Below are 23,368 nucleotides of genomic sequence, written 5' to 3'. Positions count from 1 at the left end.
GGCCTAATTTCACACCATTCGGTTAGGTTAAAAATACCTCGGTTTGGTTACATGTTGGACCGTTAAGGTTAGTGAGTGTCCCACCATGCTAAATCACGGGGTTAACTCCCTTGATCGGGTGATAAACTTGATTGCTGCTGTGGGGTTCCGCTAAGACTTGGTTAAGACCGGTAACCTGGCAACGGGTTGTTTACTTGTCACTCATTCTGTCAAGATTCAAGATGGAAAAATGAACAGAGCCTTTGATAAACAATATACGAACTAGATGTTGTGTGACATAAAAATTTAAGCGAAATACTGTCTGGGTTTTATATAATGTCAAACCGAGATAAAAGTTTAAATTTAATGTCCTAACCTAACTTGGAACCGCAATATAGAAACACAAATTGATGGCCCTACCTGGAAATCGAACCCGGGATCCCTGGGTGATGAAGCTGAGCTTCTACCACTAGACCACAGAGGTAGGTTCAAGAAGTTAAACCTAATGACTTAATGAGAACTATTGAATTAAGTGAAAAATCTTGTAACAAAATCTTTTAAAATAAGACCTTACTTAGAAATTGATATATTATTTCCCGAGAAGTTTCTTTTGCACTGACACTCCATCTTGTTCGTTGTATTGTTTTGCAAAGGGCATGGCGTAATAATATTATTTTCAATGACGGATGTCAAAAAACAACCTCGGTAGAAATAGTAACCATGGCAACCTCAAAACCAAAAAGTTTGGTTGTTTGAGGTTGTTTGAAATCACAGAGACATAGACAACGAATTTCAATAAATATGACAGAATATTGAGTGAAGTGTGAGGGAAATGAGTGAATGATACACATAATGCTGGATTTATGAATGCTCTGTTAGATTTTCGTCGTGGGACTCATCCAGTTAACAAGGGTAATAATCCTTAAACGCGTCGTCAGCAAATCCGTTATTGAGACTGTAACTAACAGAATCATGAGAAACCAGGTCTTATTCAAATATAATAAGGGTTTTGACAGATGTCTTATTCGGTGAAACGGTTTATAATCTGGCTGTTATTTCTAACCAGTCTTTGAATCCTTTTATTATCATAGAAATAAGTCAAAACTACCTTAAAATCCTACCTTAAAATGGGTGTTACTCAAAGCCTCTTTATTTAACACCCCTAACAAAACCTCCTTCTTTACAGACAAAACCCGTGAAACAAAATCGTCGGCAAAAGAGAGAGAGTCAACCGCCTCTGCCTCGACCGCCGTGTTCGTAGACCCGTTGTCTATGTTCGGCGAGGAAGAAGACTTTTAAATGGTGTTGCCAGCGCTAATAATTATTTCATTTAAGGGAATATTTATTATTGCAGCATTACTGAATAGCATGTTGATCATCTCATTATGTATTAAGTATGATGATTTATTTAATAACTTATCATCACTTTATTATAATATACCTACATAATGTTACATAATTTAGGATAATAATAAGAATTTATTTATTTATAGTTATGCAGGTAGAAGGAAGATAAATAATTTAATTAATTTATTACTGTAGCTAATCCAATATACATTCCATTTTAATTAATTCATAAGATGAGCAATTAACTTACTGAGATTTTGTTACGAAATTGTTATAAGTAATTATGATTGTTTCAAATTTGGATTGTTGTTTTATGTTTATCTAGATTTTAAGGTGTAAGCAAGATTGCGTTGGTTTGAAGACACAGTACAGCTTTTATCATTTTCCATTTCCATAAGTACAAGGTTATCTTAGCATTTATAAACAAACACAGACACACACACAAAAAAACATGAAAATGCAATACAACTAACAAAGACAACCTTAGTAAATGCTCATTTGCTTAATAACTTTATGGTTACAGGTGAATTTATGCGAAAATTACTAAAATAAGACAGATAGTTCTACCACAAATGCTTATTTATAATTATTGAATCATCATGATACTTAGTGGATTCCACTTTAGTTAGCTTAACGTTTCACAGGGTGGCATTGACAATAAAAATATTTTATACTTATGCATTTTTAAGTTAGCGTTTATTCAAGGTTTATTAATTAATCAATCATCATAATTTTATTAAGTATGTTAAAAAATATGTTTTGCTATGCTGTAAATAAGTGCCTAAATATACGTAATTATTAATATTTGTACCTACTTAAATGTTTAATAAAGTTATGAATTAATGAACAGGAATTTTATTTTGATCATTGTACCAGTTAGTGTTGCCCAAATGCAAGAACAAGACGAGACTTAGCCAGTCTTGGTCTTGGTCTTGCGCCAATACACCTGGTCTTGGTCTTGGTCTTGGTCTTGCGCCAATACACCTGGTCTTGGTCTTGGTCTTGGTCTTGCGCTCTCAGTCTTGGTCTTGGTCTTGGTCTTGCAGCAAGAGTCTTGCAAGTCTTGCAATTACCTATTAGTCTATTACTATTTATTAAAGTTTACTTTTTGATTTTAATAGATATTTTTATTCGCTATGTTTATGGTATTAGTCGTAATGCGCATAGGTCCAGTTTTTCATATTCTTTGATACAGTTTTTTGCGTCTCATAGAATTCCTAAGCGTACCTACCTATACACTGAACTGTTACACCTAACTACTCAGTGAAATAGCGCTCTGCAAGACGCAAGAGTCTTGCAGGCTATGTCTTGTTCTTGCTCAAGTCTTGCACGGTCAGGTCTTGGTCTTGGTCTTGCTAAAAATACGCGGTCTTGTTCTTGGTCTTGGTCTTGCAAAAACGCAAGAACAAGACCAAGACTGCAAGACCAAGACTGAATTTGGGCAACACTATTGTACCTTGAAAAAATCGCACCCCACCTTCACCACCCTTTGTGCGACCACCCAACTCTATCCATGGAGGTATTAGAATAGATCTTTATTCAAAGAAAACAACTTATGCTATTACATACATCCCACAAAACCAAATGTTAATATGGTTTGACTGTGGGTAAGGAGTCGCACTACATAACAAATTTATCATAGCTTAGTAGCACATATGCACATTAATATATACCTAGCTTACATTATAGTTAAACAGGAACATTTAGAGTAACTATTTAAGATGTTGATGACATATACATAGAGGTATGAAGTAAATTTTGATACATTTATATGGCTGGATAGTGTTTAAGAAGTAGGTAAGTTTTATACATGACGAAAATTTATTTATATTCTTCTCGAGTCTATACGAGATGGCATTTCATTCATTAATCTAGGAACCTGTCTTTTTAGCGTTTTTCCGCCAAAGTAGTTATTAACCCTTGTAGTTTCAAACTTTCCTTGGGCTGCGGATCTTGTATTAAGTCCGTGCTGTTTTAGTAATTTATACTTACGTACAACAGTACTTATTACTTCCATGACTCTATCTCGATTCTCGACAAAAACGAAATAACGAGAGCTGGCATGAAATCGGTACATAGTTAACTACATGTACGTTTGTGGTTCTACCTTTTTTGGCCTAAGATTTATTTGCCTAATCTCATATTGCATAGTAACGTTTGGTCAAAGTCTCGTTTCGCCGAAAATCGTATGGCATAAATCTCTTTTAGTAAAAAGTTATATCGCATAATCTTGTTTAGCCTAATAATGATATGGCCAAATCTTGAATAGCCTAATAATGCTATGGCATAGGTTATACAAAGTAATAATGTTCGTTTGGCTTTAACTTTGATGGAGCGTCTCCCTACATAGCTCTAACTGGTGCCTTGTATTGTGGCCGCTATGTGGGAAACGCTCCGCTCCGCTTCGCTGCGGTCCGCTTTGCTTTTGACGATAATGTGCACCTAACACGCTCCTCCTCGCTTTGCTCGTCGTCGCACCTATCTTTAGGTTTCGATCAAATGGGGTTTAATGGCGTTTGTAATCATTAACTACAGGGTGGGCCAGCGAAAAGTTTAAATTTAAAAAATTCACAGAAAAAAAACTATAAGAAATATTTAAAAAAATCTTTTTTTAATATAACGTCAGAAGTCGGGATTTTTTTTTTGAATAATAATAGTGTTCATATGACCACCGTCGCGACTTCGGCATTCGTCCAAACGAGAATGGAAATTTGTCAATACTCTTTTCCATATTGTTGGTATTGCCACCATCTCTTCCCTAATCTTTGCTTTTAATTCACGCAGCCTCCTTGGTTTATGGATGTACACACGGTGCTTCAGGTATCCCCATAGAAAAAAAAACTACTGGGACAGGTCAGAGCTCCTGGCTGGCCAGGATATCGCCTCTCCGTGAAATCAGCTTTTCCGGAAAAATTTCTAAAACTACCGGCATGGACTCAATTGACGTGGAACAAGTGGTTTCGTGTTGCTGGAACCACGTTATCGAATTGTAACCTCAAATTCCTATAGCTTAGGGGACAGAAACACTCGTAACACTTCCTATGACAATACCGAGGTCTCTATGCAACAAAATTTCCATTCTTGTTTGGAAGAATGCCGAAGTCGCGACGGTGGTCAAATGAACACTATTATTATTTCAAAAAAAAATCCCGACTTCTGACGTTATATTAAAAAAAGACTTTTTGAAATATTTCTTATAGTTTTTTTTCTGCGAATTTTTTAAATTTAAACTTTTCACTGGCCCACCCTGTATAATGGTCATTCACTTTCGATATTTTGATCATTCAATATCTTGATTTTCGGGATGTAGGAGGAAAATACCACAATTTGTACATTTACAACATTTTTAATATAGTATTTATTAAGATAATATTAGGAGAAACAAGATTATACCAATACGAGATCAATTTTAGCAAACGACACTTAGGTGTTTCAAGTTTATGCCAAAAGAGTTTTAGACGAAACGAGTCTTATGCCACATAGTCTTGGCGAAGTGATGATTCTACCAAAAAAGTTAAGACCTTACGAGTTATGCGAAACGAGTTTAGGGCAATAAAGATTAGGCGAGATGAGGGGAACCCACGTTTGTAGATAGATTCGTGGTTAGTGCACAATAGAGTATTATTAGTGCAGTACCGCAACTCGGAGACTGACAATAATCAGACTTGGAAATCCTTATTATAACGGTGACAAACCGATAGAAGTAATAAAACTAACGTGATAAACCCAAATCTAGCTCTCATGTTTGCCACAATATATGAAACAGAAGCTGATGGTATGAGCTAGTTCCGTCAATGTAAGTATTGTTGCCTGCCTGTGATGCAGGACCTTTATAGAGTAGAGTATACATATTCTTACCTATAATTTATAGCTACTTCAGTGATAAGGGAGGATTATGGACGATATGAAGCCCCTTGCTTAGCGATAGTTCTCAAAATAAAAGTTATCAGATAAGTTTTTACGGCGAAACTCCTACGCAATCGGGTTTGATAATGTCAAATTGACAGTGGCATGTCGTATGTCTATCTCCGTTTTAGCGTTCTCAGATTTTGTCAAAAAAACAAGGCGCACGCATCCCATGTGTTTGTTTTATTTTATAACTTAATTTCTTAAATCCAGCCTCGTTCCACAATGAAGAACGTTGATAAAAAGAGGCACAAGAAGCCTACGAACAAGTCTAAACCTATACCGAAGCAGAAAGTGTTGATGGTGGCCCAAGAGCTGAAGTTCGCTCGTCTGCTCGCGGGGAATGAAAAGAAATCCCGGGACCGAGTCCTCAAGGCCCTCAAGAAATGGCTCGGAAACTGTTTCGAAAAGGAATATGGTATGTTCACAACTATTTTCTGTGTATTTTTTTGCCAATTTCGCAGATACGTCTGACAGCAAACATAACCTCAAAATTTCATGGTACTTTTTATGTGCGCCTTATTTTAAAGTTCAGAAAAGAAAGATTCCTTAACTGCCTTGAACTTTCAGTATATAAGTTATGGGTTGAAGCAGACATGCAATCAACAACCAAAACTCCATTAATGTAACTGTTTTTAAGAAAAATATTGCAGTGTCATATAATATTGTCAGCTCCACAAATGGCTCTTAAAGTAGTGATATCCCTTCATTGCCACATATAATATCATAATGCTCTCCTATTATAAGTTAACACACCATAGCAATAACAAAGCAATGTTATCTCTGTCATTCCAGAGTTCAAAGAGGAGGACTTCACGCGGGTGTGGAAGGGGCTGTTCTACGCCGTGTGGATGTCCGACAAGCCACTAGTGCAGGTCAGCTGTTCACTTAATTGGTGGCTGTATGTGTGTGTTGTGTGTTGTGTTGTAGTCCTAAGGTACCCCAGTGGTACAGAGGGCCTTCACAAGAGTGGTGGCTGTATGCTGTTACTCAAATTATTCAGAATTTACATTACCTACATTAATTCTTCATCTCACTTATGTTGGTTTAGTATTGTTCAGAAATGTATGTGGGCTGGCACTACTTAAATGAGAAAGCAATGATGTATAAATGAGCAGGCAAGAATGGGAGGGAGTGCCTATAACACAAAACACAATGGACTATGTCCGAAAAAATCAACAAGGCTAATAATTTTTCTGATGATAGGATGATACGGTGGGTTATTCCTATCATCAAAAAATTATGAGTGTTGCTGAATTCCGACATAGCCCATTGCTTATGGTCACTAAAGATCAAATGCAAGTTCTAATTATTTATTGTGTATAAGCTGTTCAGTGAAGAATAGGTGCTGCACAGAGTCCAAGTTTGTAAGTGTGCTTATCTGTTAGTGTCAGAGGCTATGGTCACACTTACTGTGTAAATAAACTGAGTAAGAAGAATCATATACATATGCACTCACAACTGTAATCCCCGAAGGGGTATTCAGAGGTCACTCACAAGCGAGCCACCCACTTTTTGCAGCACATTTATATTCACGTGATAGGTTGCGAACCATATTGCTGTTTTGGAATAAGTACAATGCACTTAGGATACACATCTAGAATCTAGATGTGCAGGTTTCCTCATGATGTTTTCCATCACCGTAAGCGCATGTGGTATTATTGTACTTGAACTCCTTAATTGAAAACACAATTGAAAGAATACATTGGTTCAGGCCCAGATTGAACCCACAGCCTCTCGATTGAGAGGACTAGGCCTTATCCATTACGCCACCACTGCTCAACACTGCACTGCTAAGAAGAAATCAACTTTTCTTTTTTCCCAAGTTTAATACTATCGTAACAAATAAAAATAATACCTTACAGGAGGATCTCTGTGAGAGTGTGGCGGCCATGCTGGACCTGTTCCCGGAGACGCAGACCCGCCCCGCGCTGCTGATGATGCGTGCCGGGCTGCGCGTTCTGGCGACGGAGTGGTTCGGCATCGACCAGCACCGCATGGACAAGTTTCTTATGGTATGCGGTTATGGCTGTGGTTTTTAGTGTGAAGTTAAATATTGTAAATCTGAAAGTTTTTGAAAATATTGTTAAATTGTGAGTGTGTATTAAGATTAAGACTGAGTAAGTATTGGCAAAGTCAGATAATAAATACAAATAATAATATCCAATATAGTCTGTAGCTTCCAGCTTCCAGCTTCCAGCTCCTTTAAAAATATCCTATCCGCAAGGCCAATTTTCATTATACTGAAAATGTGGGATCTGGATTAGCATGTTTCTACTTGTGGTGTTTGGATCTTTTTCGATATGACACATTTAGTTTGTTTATCATCAAATATGTATAAAGGATAGCAGCAGCGAACTCTTGTATTAATTTCTAAAATATTACACTACTGTATTAAAACTGGATGGATGTCACCAACAAAGGCTGCAGATGCCTGCGTGTTGTTATGTCATAGGCCGTGGCATCTACCTTAACACCCCTCTCTCTCCGCAGCTGGTGCGTCGTCTGCTCCGTGCCTCACTGCGCGTGGCGGCGCGGCGCGCGTGGGACGAGGCCGTGTGCCGGCAGTACGCCGACATGCTCGCTAGCAATGATGGTATGTCACACACATCGAAGTAGAAAAAAAGGCGGAAGGAATCTCGCTTACTAAAACACTTAGGCACCACAATGGCGGCGACATGAGAGTGGGTGGGTGCGACGTGATTGGCGCGCGGCGGCGAACTGACTTACTTTGAGTGTGAATGGGTGTATGTCGGGCTCGTAGTAACAATGAAATTGACTTACTTAGGGTGCCTCAGTTTTTAGTTAGCGAGTTCTTTCCGCCCTTTTTTTATACTTCGATGGTCACACATAAATATCTGTGGTAGGTATATTGTTGTAAAAAGAGGTGCAGTTTACATCGAAATAATTGTATAATTACTTCTTTAGTTTGATGATGATGATGATGAAATCCTCTTATCCCTCATCAGGGACATAGGGCTCGAAGAAAGGATTTCCACTTCTCCCGATCCTGCGCGGCCGCTTCCAGGTCGTCCCAGCCGAGACCAGTTGATGCAGCCTCCTTTTCAACTGACCGCCTCCAGGTGGTACGGGGGCGGCCCGGCCTTCTCTTCCCCTTCGCTTGTCATTTCAACCCTTGTTTGGACAGGTGATTGTCTGGTCTCCGCAGCACATGCCCAATCCAGCGCCATTTCCTGAGTAGGATCTCCTTGTCAATGGGTGTCTGGTCAGTCATCTCCCACAGTCTTGCGTTAGATATGGTTCGTGGCCAGTAGATCCCCAGTATGCGCCTCAGACATTTGTTCACGAACACCTGAAGTCTACTGGTTACTTCATTCTTAACGAGCCATGTCTCGCACCCGTACAGGAGGACTGACTTGACATTGGAGTTAAAAACTCTGATCTTGGTACGCCGAGTGATGATGCGAGACGTCCAAACAGGCTTCAGTTGCGCATATGCAGCTCGGGCTTTGTTGATGCGTGCTTCTACATCCGCCTCCGCTCCGCCCAGTGGGTCCACGACGCTCCCCAGGTAGGTAAAACGCTGCACTTGTTCGACAACGTCGCCGTTCACATATATGGGGGCTGAATTCAAAATGTTTTTGATTTTACCTAAGTACTTACCAAAATTATTGTTATTTAATGTTTACTAGTACCTACCTATACAAATTACTGTAAACCGTAGTAGTCGTATTTACAATGTCGTAATCTGATCCTCACGTCACAGGCTTGCCTAGTGTGAGGATCGCAGTGTATTTCTGTTTGTAAATTGTGTTTTTTGTTAAATAAATATATTTGATTTGATTTGATTTTGAATCGGAGGTATTTAGGCGCATATCTTTGGTCTTGCTACAGTTGATGCGCAGGCCTTCCTCAGCAGCAACGTTTGCGAGGTCATCGGTCTTGGACTGAAGATCGTCACGAGATGTCGCGAGTAAGCAGAGATCGTCGGCGAAGTCTATGTCTTCGAGGGTCTTATCCTGCAACCATTGTAGTCCCTTCTCTTCTTTACTACTCACTCTGCGCATCACGTCATCCAAGACTACAAGAAAGAGAAGCGGGGACAGCAAACAGCCCTGTTTGACTCCGGCAGTGACTGTTATCGGTTCTGTTAGTTGGCCTTTGTGCATCACTCGGCAAGAGGAACCCTCATAAAGGCATTTGATTATTTGTATAACCTTGGCCGGTATACCTCTTCGCCTAAGGATTCGCCAAATGCTAGACCATTTCACCCGATCGAAAGCTTTTTCGAAGTCTAAGAACAGAGTATAGAGTTCTTTCCGCATTTCATCGCACTTCTTTAGTTTACTTCCTCTTATTTAGATATAAGCCAAAAGAAAATAAAAAACAAATGCACAGTCTATAGAACTTTAGGGTAGATGTATGCTATGTATGACATAGGCAGAGAAGACCAGATTGTCTGTCCTGGTCTCACATTCGCTCACAGACAATATCTGCCTTGCCTGCCCTGCGCTTCCTATATTCTGCGTCATCATCGTCCCAGCATACGCCTACCATACCATGTTTTCTTCCACGACTGGGAAGATTTTTGCCATAATCTCCAACATTTTCCAAAATTCATCAATAATGACGAAACAGAATGATCCAGAAACTCTTAGAACATGTATAAAAGCTGTATATTGTGTTCAGGTCTGTTCGCGCTGCAGACGCCGTTGTACGCGCGCAATGCTGTGAGCCTGCAGATGCACATCTGTGAGTGCTTCATCGAGGAGCTCGCCAAGGTACCACACAGAGAAATATTTGACACACTGACCACAAAAAAAAACAGAAAAAAAACAAAGGTTGCTATCTAGAGCGTCAGAAAGGCACCAGCTCAGCATGTGCTGTAGACAATGAGGCCATAACAGTCGTTTACAGCTGGCCCCTTAAATAGAGATTGTTCTAGATATAAAGGATAAAGCCTAAACTCTGCCGTCGATTCAAGGTCAAAGGCGAAAGTTATTCGTATTCAGTCAGTAGTTCCACTGTCCTGTCATATCGATATCATTGCCAAAATTATTCGCGTTCGTTGAAGGCAGAATTTATACTGAATCAGGACGTAAAAGTGAAGCGCCGCCAAGTGAAAGTGTTTTTACGCCCTCTTCATGGTAATTCCAGTTGGCCTTACACTTGAAAAAATCGCTTTTATTTCTTGTGTGTGTGTACAAATAAAGAATATTCTATCTATCTATCTTTCTCTCTCCAGGTATCCTCAGGCTCCATCCCCGACGCCTCCCTAGTGGCCCTACTAACCCCCTTCGCGCGCTACATGTCGGCCGGGGCGGAGGCGCGCGTGGCGGCGCACTGCCGGAGACTCTTCAACCAGCTGCTGCGCCAGAGCGAGCTCGGGTTGGAGTATGATGAGAGGAGGCGGGCTTGGGAGCGGGTGAGAAATGAAATGATTCACGCGTCGTGCCTTAAGTGTATCAAACTCTCTTTATTCAGTAAATGGTAACATATTTATGAAGATTCTGGACGTGTAAATGTCAATAAAGATCTAGTTTGGCTGTCTATTTAATAGAAGGTATGCGACTGTTGTTTAGAGATAGTATTACAAATATTTATGGTAAGGCGAGGATGAATAAGCAACCAGCTGCTGCGGCAGAGTGAGCTCGGCCTGGAGTATGATGAGAGGAGGCGGGCTTGGGAGCGGGTGAGTCACTGATGAGGCGACGATGAATAGCAACCAGTTACTATGACAGTGACTATTTTTTTTTTGTATATTTTTTTAAATGCAGAATCCATGTGTAAAAAAAAACATATGAACTTTAGGTGTTTCATCAATGAGTCAACGATGAATGCTAGGGATAAATAAAAAACATAATCATGGTTGATTACGTATTTAACTTTACTGCGAAACAGCTATTATTTTTTCAAATTTCAGAGTTATTCCCCTAAAAAATTGCTGGTATATTGCCCTTCCAACAGCTCTGCCACTGATAAAACTTCTCCCTCTAACCACCATGTCTCATTCCAGATGGGTTGTCCGGAGGGCGGGCCGGACGCGCTGGAGCCCGCGTCTGATGATGATGATGATGAGGAGCAGGAACAGACGGATGACGGGAGCTCAGATGTGGATGATGATGAGTGAGTCAATACTTGAATAAGGTCTACACATGAGGGTTACCTTTCTTACATTGTGAATTATATTCTATATTCTTTCTACATTTGTGCATATCTCTAAAGGTATACTGCATACTACTATCCTAAGCTTGGACCATTTCCCACCACGCTGGTCCACTACGGGTTGGTCGGTTCACACTTTACACATCTAGGAGTGCAGGTTTCTTCTGAGCATGATTTGTATGAAATCCTGCCTGACTTTTTAACCTTTTGTCTGATGCTATTTGAAATAAACTATAGTACTTATATGTACTGCTAGATGGTCCGATGAAATCTGCAGGGTTGCGGGGAAGCAATGGCGAAAGAATTGGCGTACAAATAAGGAGGCCTATACCCTATACCCAATAGTGGGCGATAGAAGGCTGATGATGATGATGTTAATGACTTATATGTAGCTCTTTTATTTGTCGCAGAAGAAGATTTCTCCATCCAATGACCTCAACCACTAGTCTGTATATTTACCCCTTTCCCCTCCACAGTAAACCCCTGGACCCTCGCGCCGGTCGCGTCAACGTGGTCCTGCCTTCACTACCAGTCCCGGCGGCGGCGCTGGCCGAGCTGATGCGGGGACTGCTGAGGAAGACGGGCACCTCGGCGCACATGCGGGTCAAGCTGTGTATGAAGCGGTCAGTATATGTAACTGTACACATACATAGTTGCTCTAAAAACACAATAAGACACACAGTAAAAAATTACAGGATTTTTGGTGACCCCGACATGGACAGAAAGGGATTTTTTTCTTTATTCCCATAAAACACCATGTTTAACGGGTGTTTAGACAAGTTTTGACATGTTTATAAGGCGTTTGACAGATTTTTGACAGCGCTTCGCCTGTGTCAAAGTATTATGCTATTTATGAGCCAACACAAACTAGTTATGAGCAAAACAAAAGCTGCGATATGTCTTTAAGTACGAGCGGGACGTGTTCAAATACTGTAAGCATGACTCGGTTCGCCAATGTGTGATAGTAGTATCTAGTAAAGTAGTAACTAGTAGTCCCCTGCCCCCGGCTGGTCGAGTTAACGTGGTCCTGTCCCTCCCGGTGCCGGCGGCGGCGCTGGCCGAGCTGATGCGGGGACTGCTGAGGAAGACCACCTCGGCGCACATGCGGGTCAAGCTGTGTATGAAGCGGTGAGATGTTGTACCTATATAAATACATAGTTGGTGCAAAAACAAAAATAAGACACAGGGAAAAAGCTCTGGATTTTTAGAGACCCCAACCTCGATATAAAGGGTTTTTTTCTTTATTCTCATAAAAAAATCATGTTTAAAAGGGTGTTTAGACAAGTTTTGACTTGTTTATAAGGCGTTTGACAGTTTGTATGAAGCGGTGAGATTTTGTATTTATATCCGGCTCGAAGGACCAACATTAGGCTGAAAAACTATGTACATCAAAATCTGTCAATTTAGCATCAGAGATTAAAAGACAAACTTTATTTCCTTCCAGTTTCGAGCAGCTAGCCGCCTCCGTCTACCCGCTCAAAGTCCCCGAGCTGCAGCAGCTGCCGTCAGCCCCCGAGCTGCGCACGGCGCCCGCGCGCGTGGCGGCGCGCCAGCTCAGGAACATGGAGAAGCAGATGATGAGCGATGCCGATGATTTGGCGCTTAGAGGTGAGATAGTACCTGTAACATAGTCCTGTTGGTTGACTGGTAGAAAATGCTGTTAGCATTAAGTTTACCCTTTGTACACTGATCTCGCTCTTAGAGGTGAGATAAGGATGATAATGTACTAATAGTATGAATGCGGAGTATTGGTGAGTATGGTGCCGGTTATTATTATTTATCCAGAGCTTTCATATAAAACTGGGTTGGACTAAAAACGGGTTTAAATTAGAACTATGTAAATTTAGTCCTAGTTTTTGAGTTTATAAATGAGGGTTTAAGTTTCAGTGAAGCTCGCAGAAAAAGCTAGTGTATTAATACCTCCTTATTGGCGGTGCCACACTTCTTCTATCTCTACTTCGCCACCATATTATCTATGATTTAGTATTTTTTTGTGAGGTAAATACTAATTCTACTAAATTCCACCAGATATTTTTATGTTGTCGTTATGATGATTATGATTTGTCCCTGCTGAGGGACGTCAAGATGGATGTATGTATGTATGTATGAGGATTATGTACAGATTGTATAACCATGTTTATTCCCCCCAGGTCTGGGTCGCAAGCACCGCAAGCGGCTGCTGGCGCGGCGCCGCGCGGGGCTCAGCATCGCGGACGACCTGGCTGCCATACGTGCCGCCGCCGCCAGCGGGACCGTGAGTATACTCATGCTACTATAATATTATAAAAAAGTCTAAACGCCTTAACTGATTTCAAGAAATTTGGTATGAAGGTGTACACCTGGATCTCTCGATAATAATAGCTGGATCCACACCAGACAATGTAACGCGATCCGATCGCGCCAAGCACGCACTGTTCTCTTCACACATAAGGCCATCTACACTCGCGAGCAACCAAATCGACTCAAGCCTTCACGGCGCACATATACATTGATTTTCCTAAAACGATAAATGGTAAATATAAAAGTGATATGTCATTCGAAAGCTGAAGAATTAGGCTTTCAATTAAGATCAATACCATAAAAAAAAACTAAGCGCAGATTTAATGACGCATTTTAATTGCCCGTCAGTGTTAATTACCTCATTAGGAATCCACGCCTTGCGCTACCTGATCCCGCTATAAAACCTTTCCACATCCGGTGTACCTTATCAGTCGCTTGTTGCAAGTTGACCGGTACACATCTCGTTGCATTGTATTCCTTGTTTTCGCAAACCCATGGATACCACACCAGAAGAAGCTGCTCAAGTTGTTGCCTTGCTGCAACAAGGGTTAAGTCAGCGAGCAGTCGCTGCCCAGCTCCACTTGAGCCAGTCTGCTGTATCCCGAGTATACAGACGGTTCCAAGAGACTGGTGCCTTCAATCGAAGACCAAGAACGGGCCGCCACCGCTGCACTTCAGAGAGAGACGACCGCTTCATTGTCTCAACCTCGCTGCGCAATCGACACCTTACGGGCGTTGATGTGCAGCAAGAACTGAGACGTGTACGACAAGTGGCTGTCAGCGAGTGGACAGTGAGAAGACGCTTGAAGGAAGCCAACTTGACACCAAAAAGACCTGCATCAGGCCCCAAATTGACTGCAGGCCACCGACAAGCGCGTCTTCAGTTTGCTCGAGAGCATCTCGATTGGAGCATTGCGCAATGGCGGTCGGTCCTGTTTACTGATGAGTGCAGAGTGTGTCTGCATGGCAGTGACAGGAGAGGCCGGGTCTACCGGCGTCCGGGGGAACGATTTGCCCAATGTTGTTTCGCTGAAACAGTAGCATATGGCGGCGGTTCCTGCATGATGTGGGCTGGTATTTCTCTAGAGGGAAAAACCGCACTTGTTTTCGTGCCTGGAGGCGGCCGAGGAGGCGGGTTAACAGCTGATCGGTACATCACCGACATTCTACTCGGTCATGTTGTGCCCTATGCAGAATTTGTCGGTGAAGACTTCGTGCTAATGCACGACAATGCCCGCTGCCACACGGCACGAGTCAGTCGGCAGTTTCTGAGAGAGAAGGAATTGCGCACGATGGACTGGCCTGCGCTCAGTCCTGACCTGAATCCCATCGAACACTTATGGGACGAGCTCAAAAGAAGAGTTCGGGCCAGGAATCCAGTCCCTGCAAGCGTGGACGAGCTGAAGACAGCTTTATTAGAGGAGTGGGACGGCATTCCTCAGGAAACTGTCAAAAAGTTGATAAGGTCTATGAGAAACAGGCTGCAGGCTGTAATTAGGGCAAGAGGGGGCAATACAAAGTATTGATTTAAATAAATAAATTTTTATCTTAACATTTTTTGTTTAATTTGTATAATACGATACCCATACCCTTTTTTCCTAAATTCCCGTTTTTCCTACAATTGCGTTCAGACATCATTTATTTCAAAAATGATGAATGGATTTCAATAATAATGATATCAAATTAAAGCTGACATCTTAAGCTTTTAAATGACATATCATTTTTATTATTTCTATTCATAATTTTACTTGTATTAATGTATGTTTGCGCCGTCAAGGCTTGAGTCGATTTGGTTGCTCGCGAGTGTAGTTAACAATGTTAAAACTATATTTCGTTTCCTTGGAGGTCAACCAGTCTAACCCACAAATTTTGTGAAAAAATTGTTAGGCATACCGATTCAAAATCGATTAAAATCTACGGTGGACAATTATTATAAGTCTCAAAAAAATGGTGGGTTGGACTCGTTGACCTCCAAGGCGTTGCCTATTGCCTAACTATACGTACTATATATTTTATATAAAAACAAATGTTGTTTGTTTCAGGACAGCGCGTGGCGGGTGGAGGAGGCCGCGCCGGCGCCGAAGAAAACTAAAACTGAAGACAATTACGAAGAGTTTCTCAACCGCAAGAAAAATGACAAAAAACGCAAACAAAATGAAGAAAGCAACCCCAGCTCACCGCCCAAGAAACAGAAAGTAGACGAAAAGGCCAAGGTCAAGGACAAAACGAGTAAACATGTCAAAGAAAGTAAATTAAAAATAACAGTCAAAGACAAAGCTGAGAAAAAGAAAGAAATAAGCAAGGATTCTCCTAAAAGGGCGGAGAAGGTGAAAATTATAATCACGGACAATCCTAAAAATAATAAGTTAGAGAAAAAAGTTGCGAAAGTAAACGGTGATGTGAAGATTAAAGAAAAGCCAACACAAAAAGATGTAACGAAGAAACCTGCAGCAGTAGAGAAAAAAGTAGCAGTCGACCAGAAACTGGACACCAAAAAGGGGCCATTTGTCGTTGTCAATAAGCTCAAAAACTTCCAAAAGCAGATATCTCCGAAAAGCGAGAAAAACCTAGACAAAAGGGCAAAATTGAGCGCGAAATCGCCAGACAAAAACACCAGCTATTCCACGCCTAAGAAGGTTAAGTTTGTGTTGAAAAATAACTCTATGCAGGAGACCATAGATTACTACAAAAGTGTGCGACAGAGTCCCAACATCCCGTATGATGGCAGCAAGAAGCCGAGCAAGACCAACCTCAAACCGAACTCCACCCCGTCACCTATAAACCCGTTTTTCAAAAAGAAGTTACGGCTGAAATGCTAAACCGATTTTGAAATTTTACGTTAATTGCTCAGTGTTAGATATACAAGTATTTAAATAGTACTAATGTCTTTAAGTTATAATGGTTAAAATCGTGAAGTTTTGTTAGGTAAGTTACCTAAGACCCAACATTAACTATTATTTGTTAAGAAAACAATGAATGTTTAAGTTTAATAAACTTTGTTGACAACAAAGACAGGAATGACGACCGATGTTTTTCGTTTTACACGTTATGTATAGGTAATATGGGAAGTACATAAATGAAATAAATGTTTTATGACTTAAATATTGTTTTGACTTCCCTACTTGCTGGCAAACCGGAATATAGTGGATGCATTCCCCAACTGAATGTATGATTGTAAATACTCACCTCATACAATATTTTCTGAAAATGAAATGATTAAAAGTTATGTTTATGTGCATGATTTTTGATTAAAAACCCGAAAGTTAAAATAATGGTCTGAGGTGGGTTTTTACAATCATGCATTCACCCTACCCTAATCGGTTTTAAATAGCCATTGCTAACATCCTATATCCTAAACTTATACTTACTTACTCTTTCACAGGGTGAAATGTTATGAGTGATCGCAGACAGGTAAATGCAATAGTGATGTAACGAATATGTGTTTTTGGACATTCGCGAATGCGAATGCGAATATCTGATATCGATATTCGCGAATGCGAATGCGAATATTCAGTTTGTGTTCAAATTTGGCGACATTTCTATGGTTCGATGGCAGTCTCGTACTGTACGAGGTACATTCCGTTCTAGGCGCATTCCGAATCAGACTAGCCAACACTAGACGCAGTTTTTTTTTGAGTAGCTTAATAAACTTAACACTTTACACGAAACATTTAAATCTATGGATGTCTTGCTCTGACACTATACATACATATTTAGGTCCTAAGAAACTATTTGAAGTCGCTAATGCCGAATTTCGGGTGATTCCGATTATAGGCGATTGCTTGGGTTGACTCAGGGCGCAAGGACCGAGCGCGCGTGTTAAAACGTAAAATAAGTATATTAAGTATAAAAGTGCATATTTCGGCATTTTCGAATTTTCGGAATTACCCGCACATCGGTAATTAAGAAATCAGTTAAACTGAACTGATTTCTTATAATAAATAACTATTTAAATGATTGTTTTTTCATCCAAAAGATTGTCATTTTTGTTCTCTAAGTTGTTAGTTTAAAAACCCTAGCTCATATTTTTTTGTTTTTCCCGACTAGGGTAATTCCAAATGTTGGAACATTTGAATATGAAATTCTGTGGATCGGGTAATTCTGAATTATAAAGATCACATAAATGTGTAAAAGTTCTTCTGGACAGTTCTAGGCAATAATACGAAATATGTTTTTGCGAGGTTAAAGTTGATCGAAAAATACTTAAATGTACCTACCTTTAGCTAGAATTTGTAAAATTTTATCTTTTAGTTCAGCTTTCATAATTTTATTTACAATTAAGTTAGGCTTCATTAGTTAAATGTTAATTTATATTATAACCTTGAATAAAGAACATCTCAAGCCTTTAGCTTAAATGAACTAAAACTTTAAAATTTTTCGATGTAATTGGAATTATCCGCATATGTTTGGAATTACCCTCAAGCAATGAAAAAAATCCTAGGAAACAGAGTTTTAGGTTGTATATTCAAGTATTCAAAGATTACAAAGCGACCTTACATGAATAACAACAACCCAACCAGTTCTGATAATGTGACAAAATTCGAACATGTAGCGAACTCGACCTCGACTCGGAATAACCCACCTTCACTATATCTTAAGTTTAGTTTCCCAAAGTAAATAAATAATACCAAATGATAAAGTAAGACCGGTAATGTGATTAAGAGAGTAACTTGTAATAAGTAAAATGGTTATAGATGAATGGATTTCGATTTTTTTAACATACCATTATTTTCAAATAGTGTTTTCTAATAAGTACTGATATTCGCAAAACATTCGTACAAAATTTTGCGAATGCGAATATCCAAAAACATGCGAATATTCGCGAATGCGAATATTCGTTACATCACTAAAATGCAATAAAGTAATAAAACTTCCATGTAACTGTGTATATAATGTCACTATATTGTAGCTCATACAATAAATTCCAAATTATTTACAATTTACTTTACATTTTATCACTATTTAATCCAATACATAATGTGGTCCTTATTTACCGCCCACGAGCGCCATTCGGCACATGATTCAATCTACAACCTACTATATAACACGTATTCATTAGTCTTATAAATTAATAAGCAATTTCGTGACATAATCTAATAAAGAACATCATTGTGTGTTTCTGAACTCTAGTATTGGTGTGAAGCACATAAGTACTATTATATTATAATCTTTTGTATAGTCAGTTTGTATGAATCACAGTTGATAGTACTGATGTGGAAGTATTGGGCCGGTCATGTTATAAGTTACATACCTAATCATAGTCACTTTCATTTTTTTACTTACTAAGTATACCTACATCTTTCACAAATTTGAAAGAGTTCTACGCTAGATTGAAACATGTGCTAAAATGGCAAAAATACATAGAACAGTTTGTTTTGTCATTTAAACTTATTCCCTAATACAAAGCATGGTTTCTTTCAAAGGCCAATACTTTACAATTTAACGTTTATTCTAACATAGTTATTGCTTTTTTGCCAAAATACATGTCCTATAGATTCGGGTAATCTCATTGCATAAGGCAACTCGGGGTATAAGAATACGACACTTTCTGACAGCTCATAAATCGAAACATCATTTTTTTTAATTGCCGTTAAAAAAACACTCTTGTAAGAGCGCCATCTATGATTTAGTTATTTCCTGAGCTGTCAGAAAGTCTCCCATTATTTCTATTGTCAGTGTTGCTAGCTATAAAAATAAAAACCCTGTTAATATTAAATACATAACTTCTACTTCTTGGGATTGTAATCATTACGGGTTTGTATTATCTCTTACAGCACTTACTAACGTTCTCTCTGAATTAAAATTATTTGTGAAATTGGTGAAAGAACAACCGAAGGAAAATCCGTTTTTTTTGCATAATGCAGAAAGGGAATTATCGCTGACAAGTGAAGTTACTTGTATTTCAGGAAGTCTCCCATTATCTCAGAGTAAAGTTTATCACTAAACGTTAAAACGTAAACGTAAGGTTCCGAAGGCCGGTTTTTTTTAAAGTTGTCGCAAATTTTACACCCGCACATTATACTTTTAAGACCAACATTTTAGTTTAGGGTCGGATGGCCGTGAGTGAGATGTCCCCACATACATTATTTATTTAACATTATACTCAATGAGACAGAAGTCCACGATCATATTTCACGAAGCGACGAATAGACTATGTATATGCGTAAACAAAAATCTTTTTCGACTGCCACATAACTTCTTTAGGCCAACATTAAAGAATGTAGGGCCACTTGCTGAAACATATTAAATCTAGATTTAGTGTTAAATCTCGATTTAGTGTCAAATTTTATATGGACTGACGTTTCTTAAATCGAGATTTGACACTAAATCTAGATTTAATATGTTTATGCAAGTGGCCCTTAGTTTTTAAAACATACGCCTTACTAATAGACTCACGGGCAATGAAAAAGTTCCATTGAGAAAATCATCAAATTATTCCTAAACGGAAAAAACTAACTTAATGACACCTTCTGTAATATTTAGTTTAGCTAAAATAACTTTATTTAATGTTGAATCAGAATATTAACACTATTCTATTCTCTGTGGGGGTAACAGTACCTGCACCAGGCTGAGTGGAACCTTTGTGCATATCCCCAAGGTCTAAACTGCCTTCCTAAGCTTGGACCATTTTCCCACCACGCTGGTCCACTGCGGGTTGGTGGGTTCACATATCTAGATGTGCTAAATCTAGATATGCAGGTTTCCTCACGATGTTTTCCTTCACCGTAAGAGCGATGGTATACATTGTACTTAAATTCAGAAAAGAACTCATTGGTACATGTCAGCGCCGGGATTCGAACCCGCATCTCTGGCGTGAGAAGCAGGCGCTTACCCGACTGAGCTACCACCGCTCTCAACATTAACACTAACAACGTTAATATTTTGTTCAAATTTACTATTAAATGTCTGAAAAAATTGGGGCCATTTGAAGTCTATGTTTTATAAGTGGAACTGTTGCTTTGCACGCGAGTGTAATGAAGTCCACACAAGTTCTAAGTAGAATAAATAGCTAAGGGTAGGCAACTGGTAACACTTGGGTATTTTTTTCGTTTTTGGTGTTGGCACTTGTTTTCTTTTGCACAGTTAGCGTGTGTGGCGTACTCGGGGTCATTTATTTATTTATTAGTAAGGGTTATATCCTTGTTATAGTATATAATGGAAGAGCTATTTGTACATTTGGTTTAAAACAATACATTTACTATTAACACTTAAATCAAAATTATAATCAATTCATAAATTTCATAATAAGTATATAATTCTTTACATGTCATTACTGTTTACGATTTTCAAATTAAATTGAATATAAAATGATTCAATTTATAAAATAAAATAATTATTTGTCATAAAACATACTTATTTACAAGTCATAAATGCATTTTTGTCATTCTTGTATTAACTTAAGCAAGATAAATAATTATTATACCTCATTTAACAACGAAAATTAGATTCCAAATAAATGTTTATTCCGAAAAATGTAGTAAATTATGATTTTTCAAGCTATGTGCCAAGGAGGACAAGCTGTCTAAAGACTTCATCATAGTTTTCTAGTAGCAGTCTTTTTACAGAAATTATTAGCGTTGTTTAACCTTTTAAAAAGAAAGAAATAATGTGTTTAGGCAATTCGTTAGAAAATTTGTTACTCACGTGATTTTTTACTATATGGCGCGCGGGGAGTTGATATTCAAACGTTTTTTCGAATAACGAGTTTTTTTTATTTTGTCTCTGAGTATAGAAGATCTTTCACTAATTACATTTTTGAACCTGCTTATTCAATTAACTTTCCTTAATTCAAAATATGTTTTAAATGTGTATTGATTAATTATTGGTTACAGGCTAATTTAGAATATGTTTTGAACGTATTTAATTATATGTGTATGTTTGCAGAGTTGAAACAAATTTAGCTTTTCTTCTAAAATTGAAAATAGGACCTATGGAATCCGTAACAGGTATATATTAATTCTGATTTGAAATTGGGCATATATGCGATACTGGGGGGATTACCTGATACATTATACTATTTGTATTAAATTTGTTGTGTAATATTTATCGACTTTCTCCTTATTACCTCTAATACTCTATATATTATACTTAAATGTATGTAACTATTATGTATTGGCACTGCACAGGTATCTTATCTTCTTTTTCATAAAAAAGTTTATTATACGTTACTTAAATACAATTATTATTAATAAAACTATACTATACAAATGTTTGGATATCACTTATCACTTTACTAGAATAAACTCTTTTATGAAAAAGAAGATTTATCTATTTAATATTAAGTATTCCTTATAACTATTATTTATGCTTCTTTAAATTTACATTTTATATAAAATATGTATGTATAAGTATATACCTATACTCTCAATTTATACTACTATTTATATATTTATGTTTAAATTTTATATGATTTCTATTTATATAATATTTGCTACTTATATTTATGGTTTATATACAATTTGTAAATCAAACACAATCGGATCTTAATAATGTTATATCTACAACTTTTAGAAACCCCACAATTGCAAGCATAATAATTATATAACTAGATTTCTAATGCATTTCTCATGATAAATACAACACAAGCTAACCTTTATGGAATGTCTATACATGTTTTTACAACTTATTTTTAATCTCATAAAATGAATATGTTTTGTTTTATGCCAATTCTAACTCTTACTACGCCGTGCTGGCGCTCATAAATTTACTCATATCACACATTAATTAACCGCCTAAATTTCATTTAAATATACCATCGGTATTTTAACCGAACATACAGGGTGGTGCAACAGTGGCATAGTGAGCCGAATCGGGGCGGCTCGAGGCTCATTCTGAACAAATATGAAAATGAAAAAATGAAAAATAGTTTATTGTTCAAAAACATTACAGTACAATAAAATAGCCAGAGCCCCTGTGCTAGGTTAAAAACCTGTATTACTGGGTACTCCGCCCCACTACCAGCACGGGTTACAAAATGAACAATAACAAAATTAAACTAAAAAGACTATAAATATCGTTCTACCAAGTCTGCACCACCCTGTATATCAACGTACCCGAGCTAACTCCTATACATCCATACTTATTGCTTCACTTTATAACATAATGAGAAAAGATGCAGCTTTTCTCATACCTTTGGTCGTAGTGCTCGTTAACTTAGTAATATTATGAAGGCTATTTCACGACTCATTCGTTTTCGTTAAATTAAAGACGCCACAAAACTGTGGCGTCCACACAATAGCAATATAACTAATGTAACATAGTCTTTAGCTCCAATTTCACAATAGTCGGTTAAATCGTAATCAGGGAAAGATTGATTAATTATACGTCATCTCCATATTATATTCTTGACAGATATGTCAAAAGTCAAGCAATAATCCCTGGTTATGCTCTAACCCACTATGGCGAAATTGGCACTTAATCTACCAGGATATTTTCAGGTTTAATCGTCCTTTTTCATACAACGAAACCACGGCCCAGGGACAGCGTAAGCCGTGTGACATTTTGACATCCGTCAATCCTTCAAAATTCCTTTATTTTGACACAACCGACTCGACGGTTATACCTGTAGCAAAAATTAATGATAGGACCGTTTTGACAGCTACAAAAATAAAACAAAACTTTTATTAATGCCCTCATTATTTTGACTTTTACCAAATGTAGCAAACATATTTATTTATTTATTTAATTCTTTATTGCACAAATATATAATAAATGCACAAAAGGTGGGCTT

At 38.4% G+C, this 23,368-nt stretch overlaps 2 protein-coding genes across 2 annotated transcripts in view; both read left to right on the top strand.

The window, feature by feature from the left end:
• LOC105387723 (WASH complex subunit 2C) overlaps nt 1–1,303 on the top strand; it is a 32,685-nt gene extending 31,382 nt beyond the window's left edge. Inside the window, exon 13 of the mRNA XM_048631924.1 lies at nt 1,166–1,303. Within this exon, the coding sequence (XP_048487881.1) occupies nt 1,166–1,278 (113 nt within the window). The 3' untranslated portion in view covers nt 1,279–1,303. The remainder of the gene's footprint in view (nt 1–1,165) is intronic.
• Nucleotides 1,304–5,355: 4,052 nt separating this feature from the next.
• On the top strand, nt 5,356–16,740 carry LOC105387705 (ribosomal RNA processing protein 1 homolog). Its single transcript, XM_048632052.1, has 11 exons — nt 5,356–5,650; nt 6,028–6,107; nt 7,098–7,247; nt 7,726–7,828; nt 9,883–9,974; nt 10,439–10,618; nt 11,210–11,319; nt 11,835–11,981; nt 12,803–12,966; nt 13,509–13,612; nt 15,681–16,740. Exons 1-11 carry the CDS (start codon nt 5,458–5,460, stop codon nt 16,455–16,457), a joined length of 2,100 nt encoding a protein of 699 aa, XP_048488009.1. The 5' UTR covers nt 5,356–5,457; the 3' UTR covers nt 16,458–16,740.
• Nucleotides 16,741–23,368: the final 6,628 nt, after the last annotated feature.

The sequence above is a fragment of the Plutella xylostella genome, chromosome 30 (genome assembly GCF_932276165.1).
Source record: "Plutella xylostella chromosome 30, ilPluXylo3.1, whole genome shotgun sequence".
In the NCBI taxonomy this organism is placed as follows: Eukaryota; Metazoa; Arthropoda; class Insecta; order Lepidoptera; family Plutellidae; genus Plutella; species Plutella xylostella.
The sequence above is the reverse complement of the archived record's forward strand: the minus strand, read 5'-3'. Positions and strand labels throughout refer to the sequence as shown.

Excerpts from the sequence above, each read along its gene's own strand:
- LOC105387705 (XM_048632052.1), top strand. The coding sequence starts at position 5,458 with ATGAAGAACGTTGATAAAAAGAGGCACAAGAAGCCTACGAACAAGTCT. Across the intron at positions 7,829-9,882 it reads CATGCTCGCTAGCAATGATG|GTCTGTTCGCGCTGCAGACG; the intron begins GTATGTCACACA and ends TATTGTGTTCAG. Across the intron at positions 11,320-11,834 it reads TCAGATGTGGATGATGATGA|TAAACCCCTGGACCCTCGCG; the intron begins GTGAGTCAATAC and ends TCCCCTCCACAG.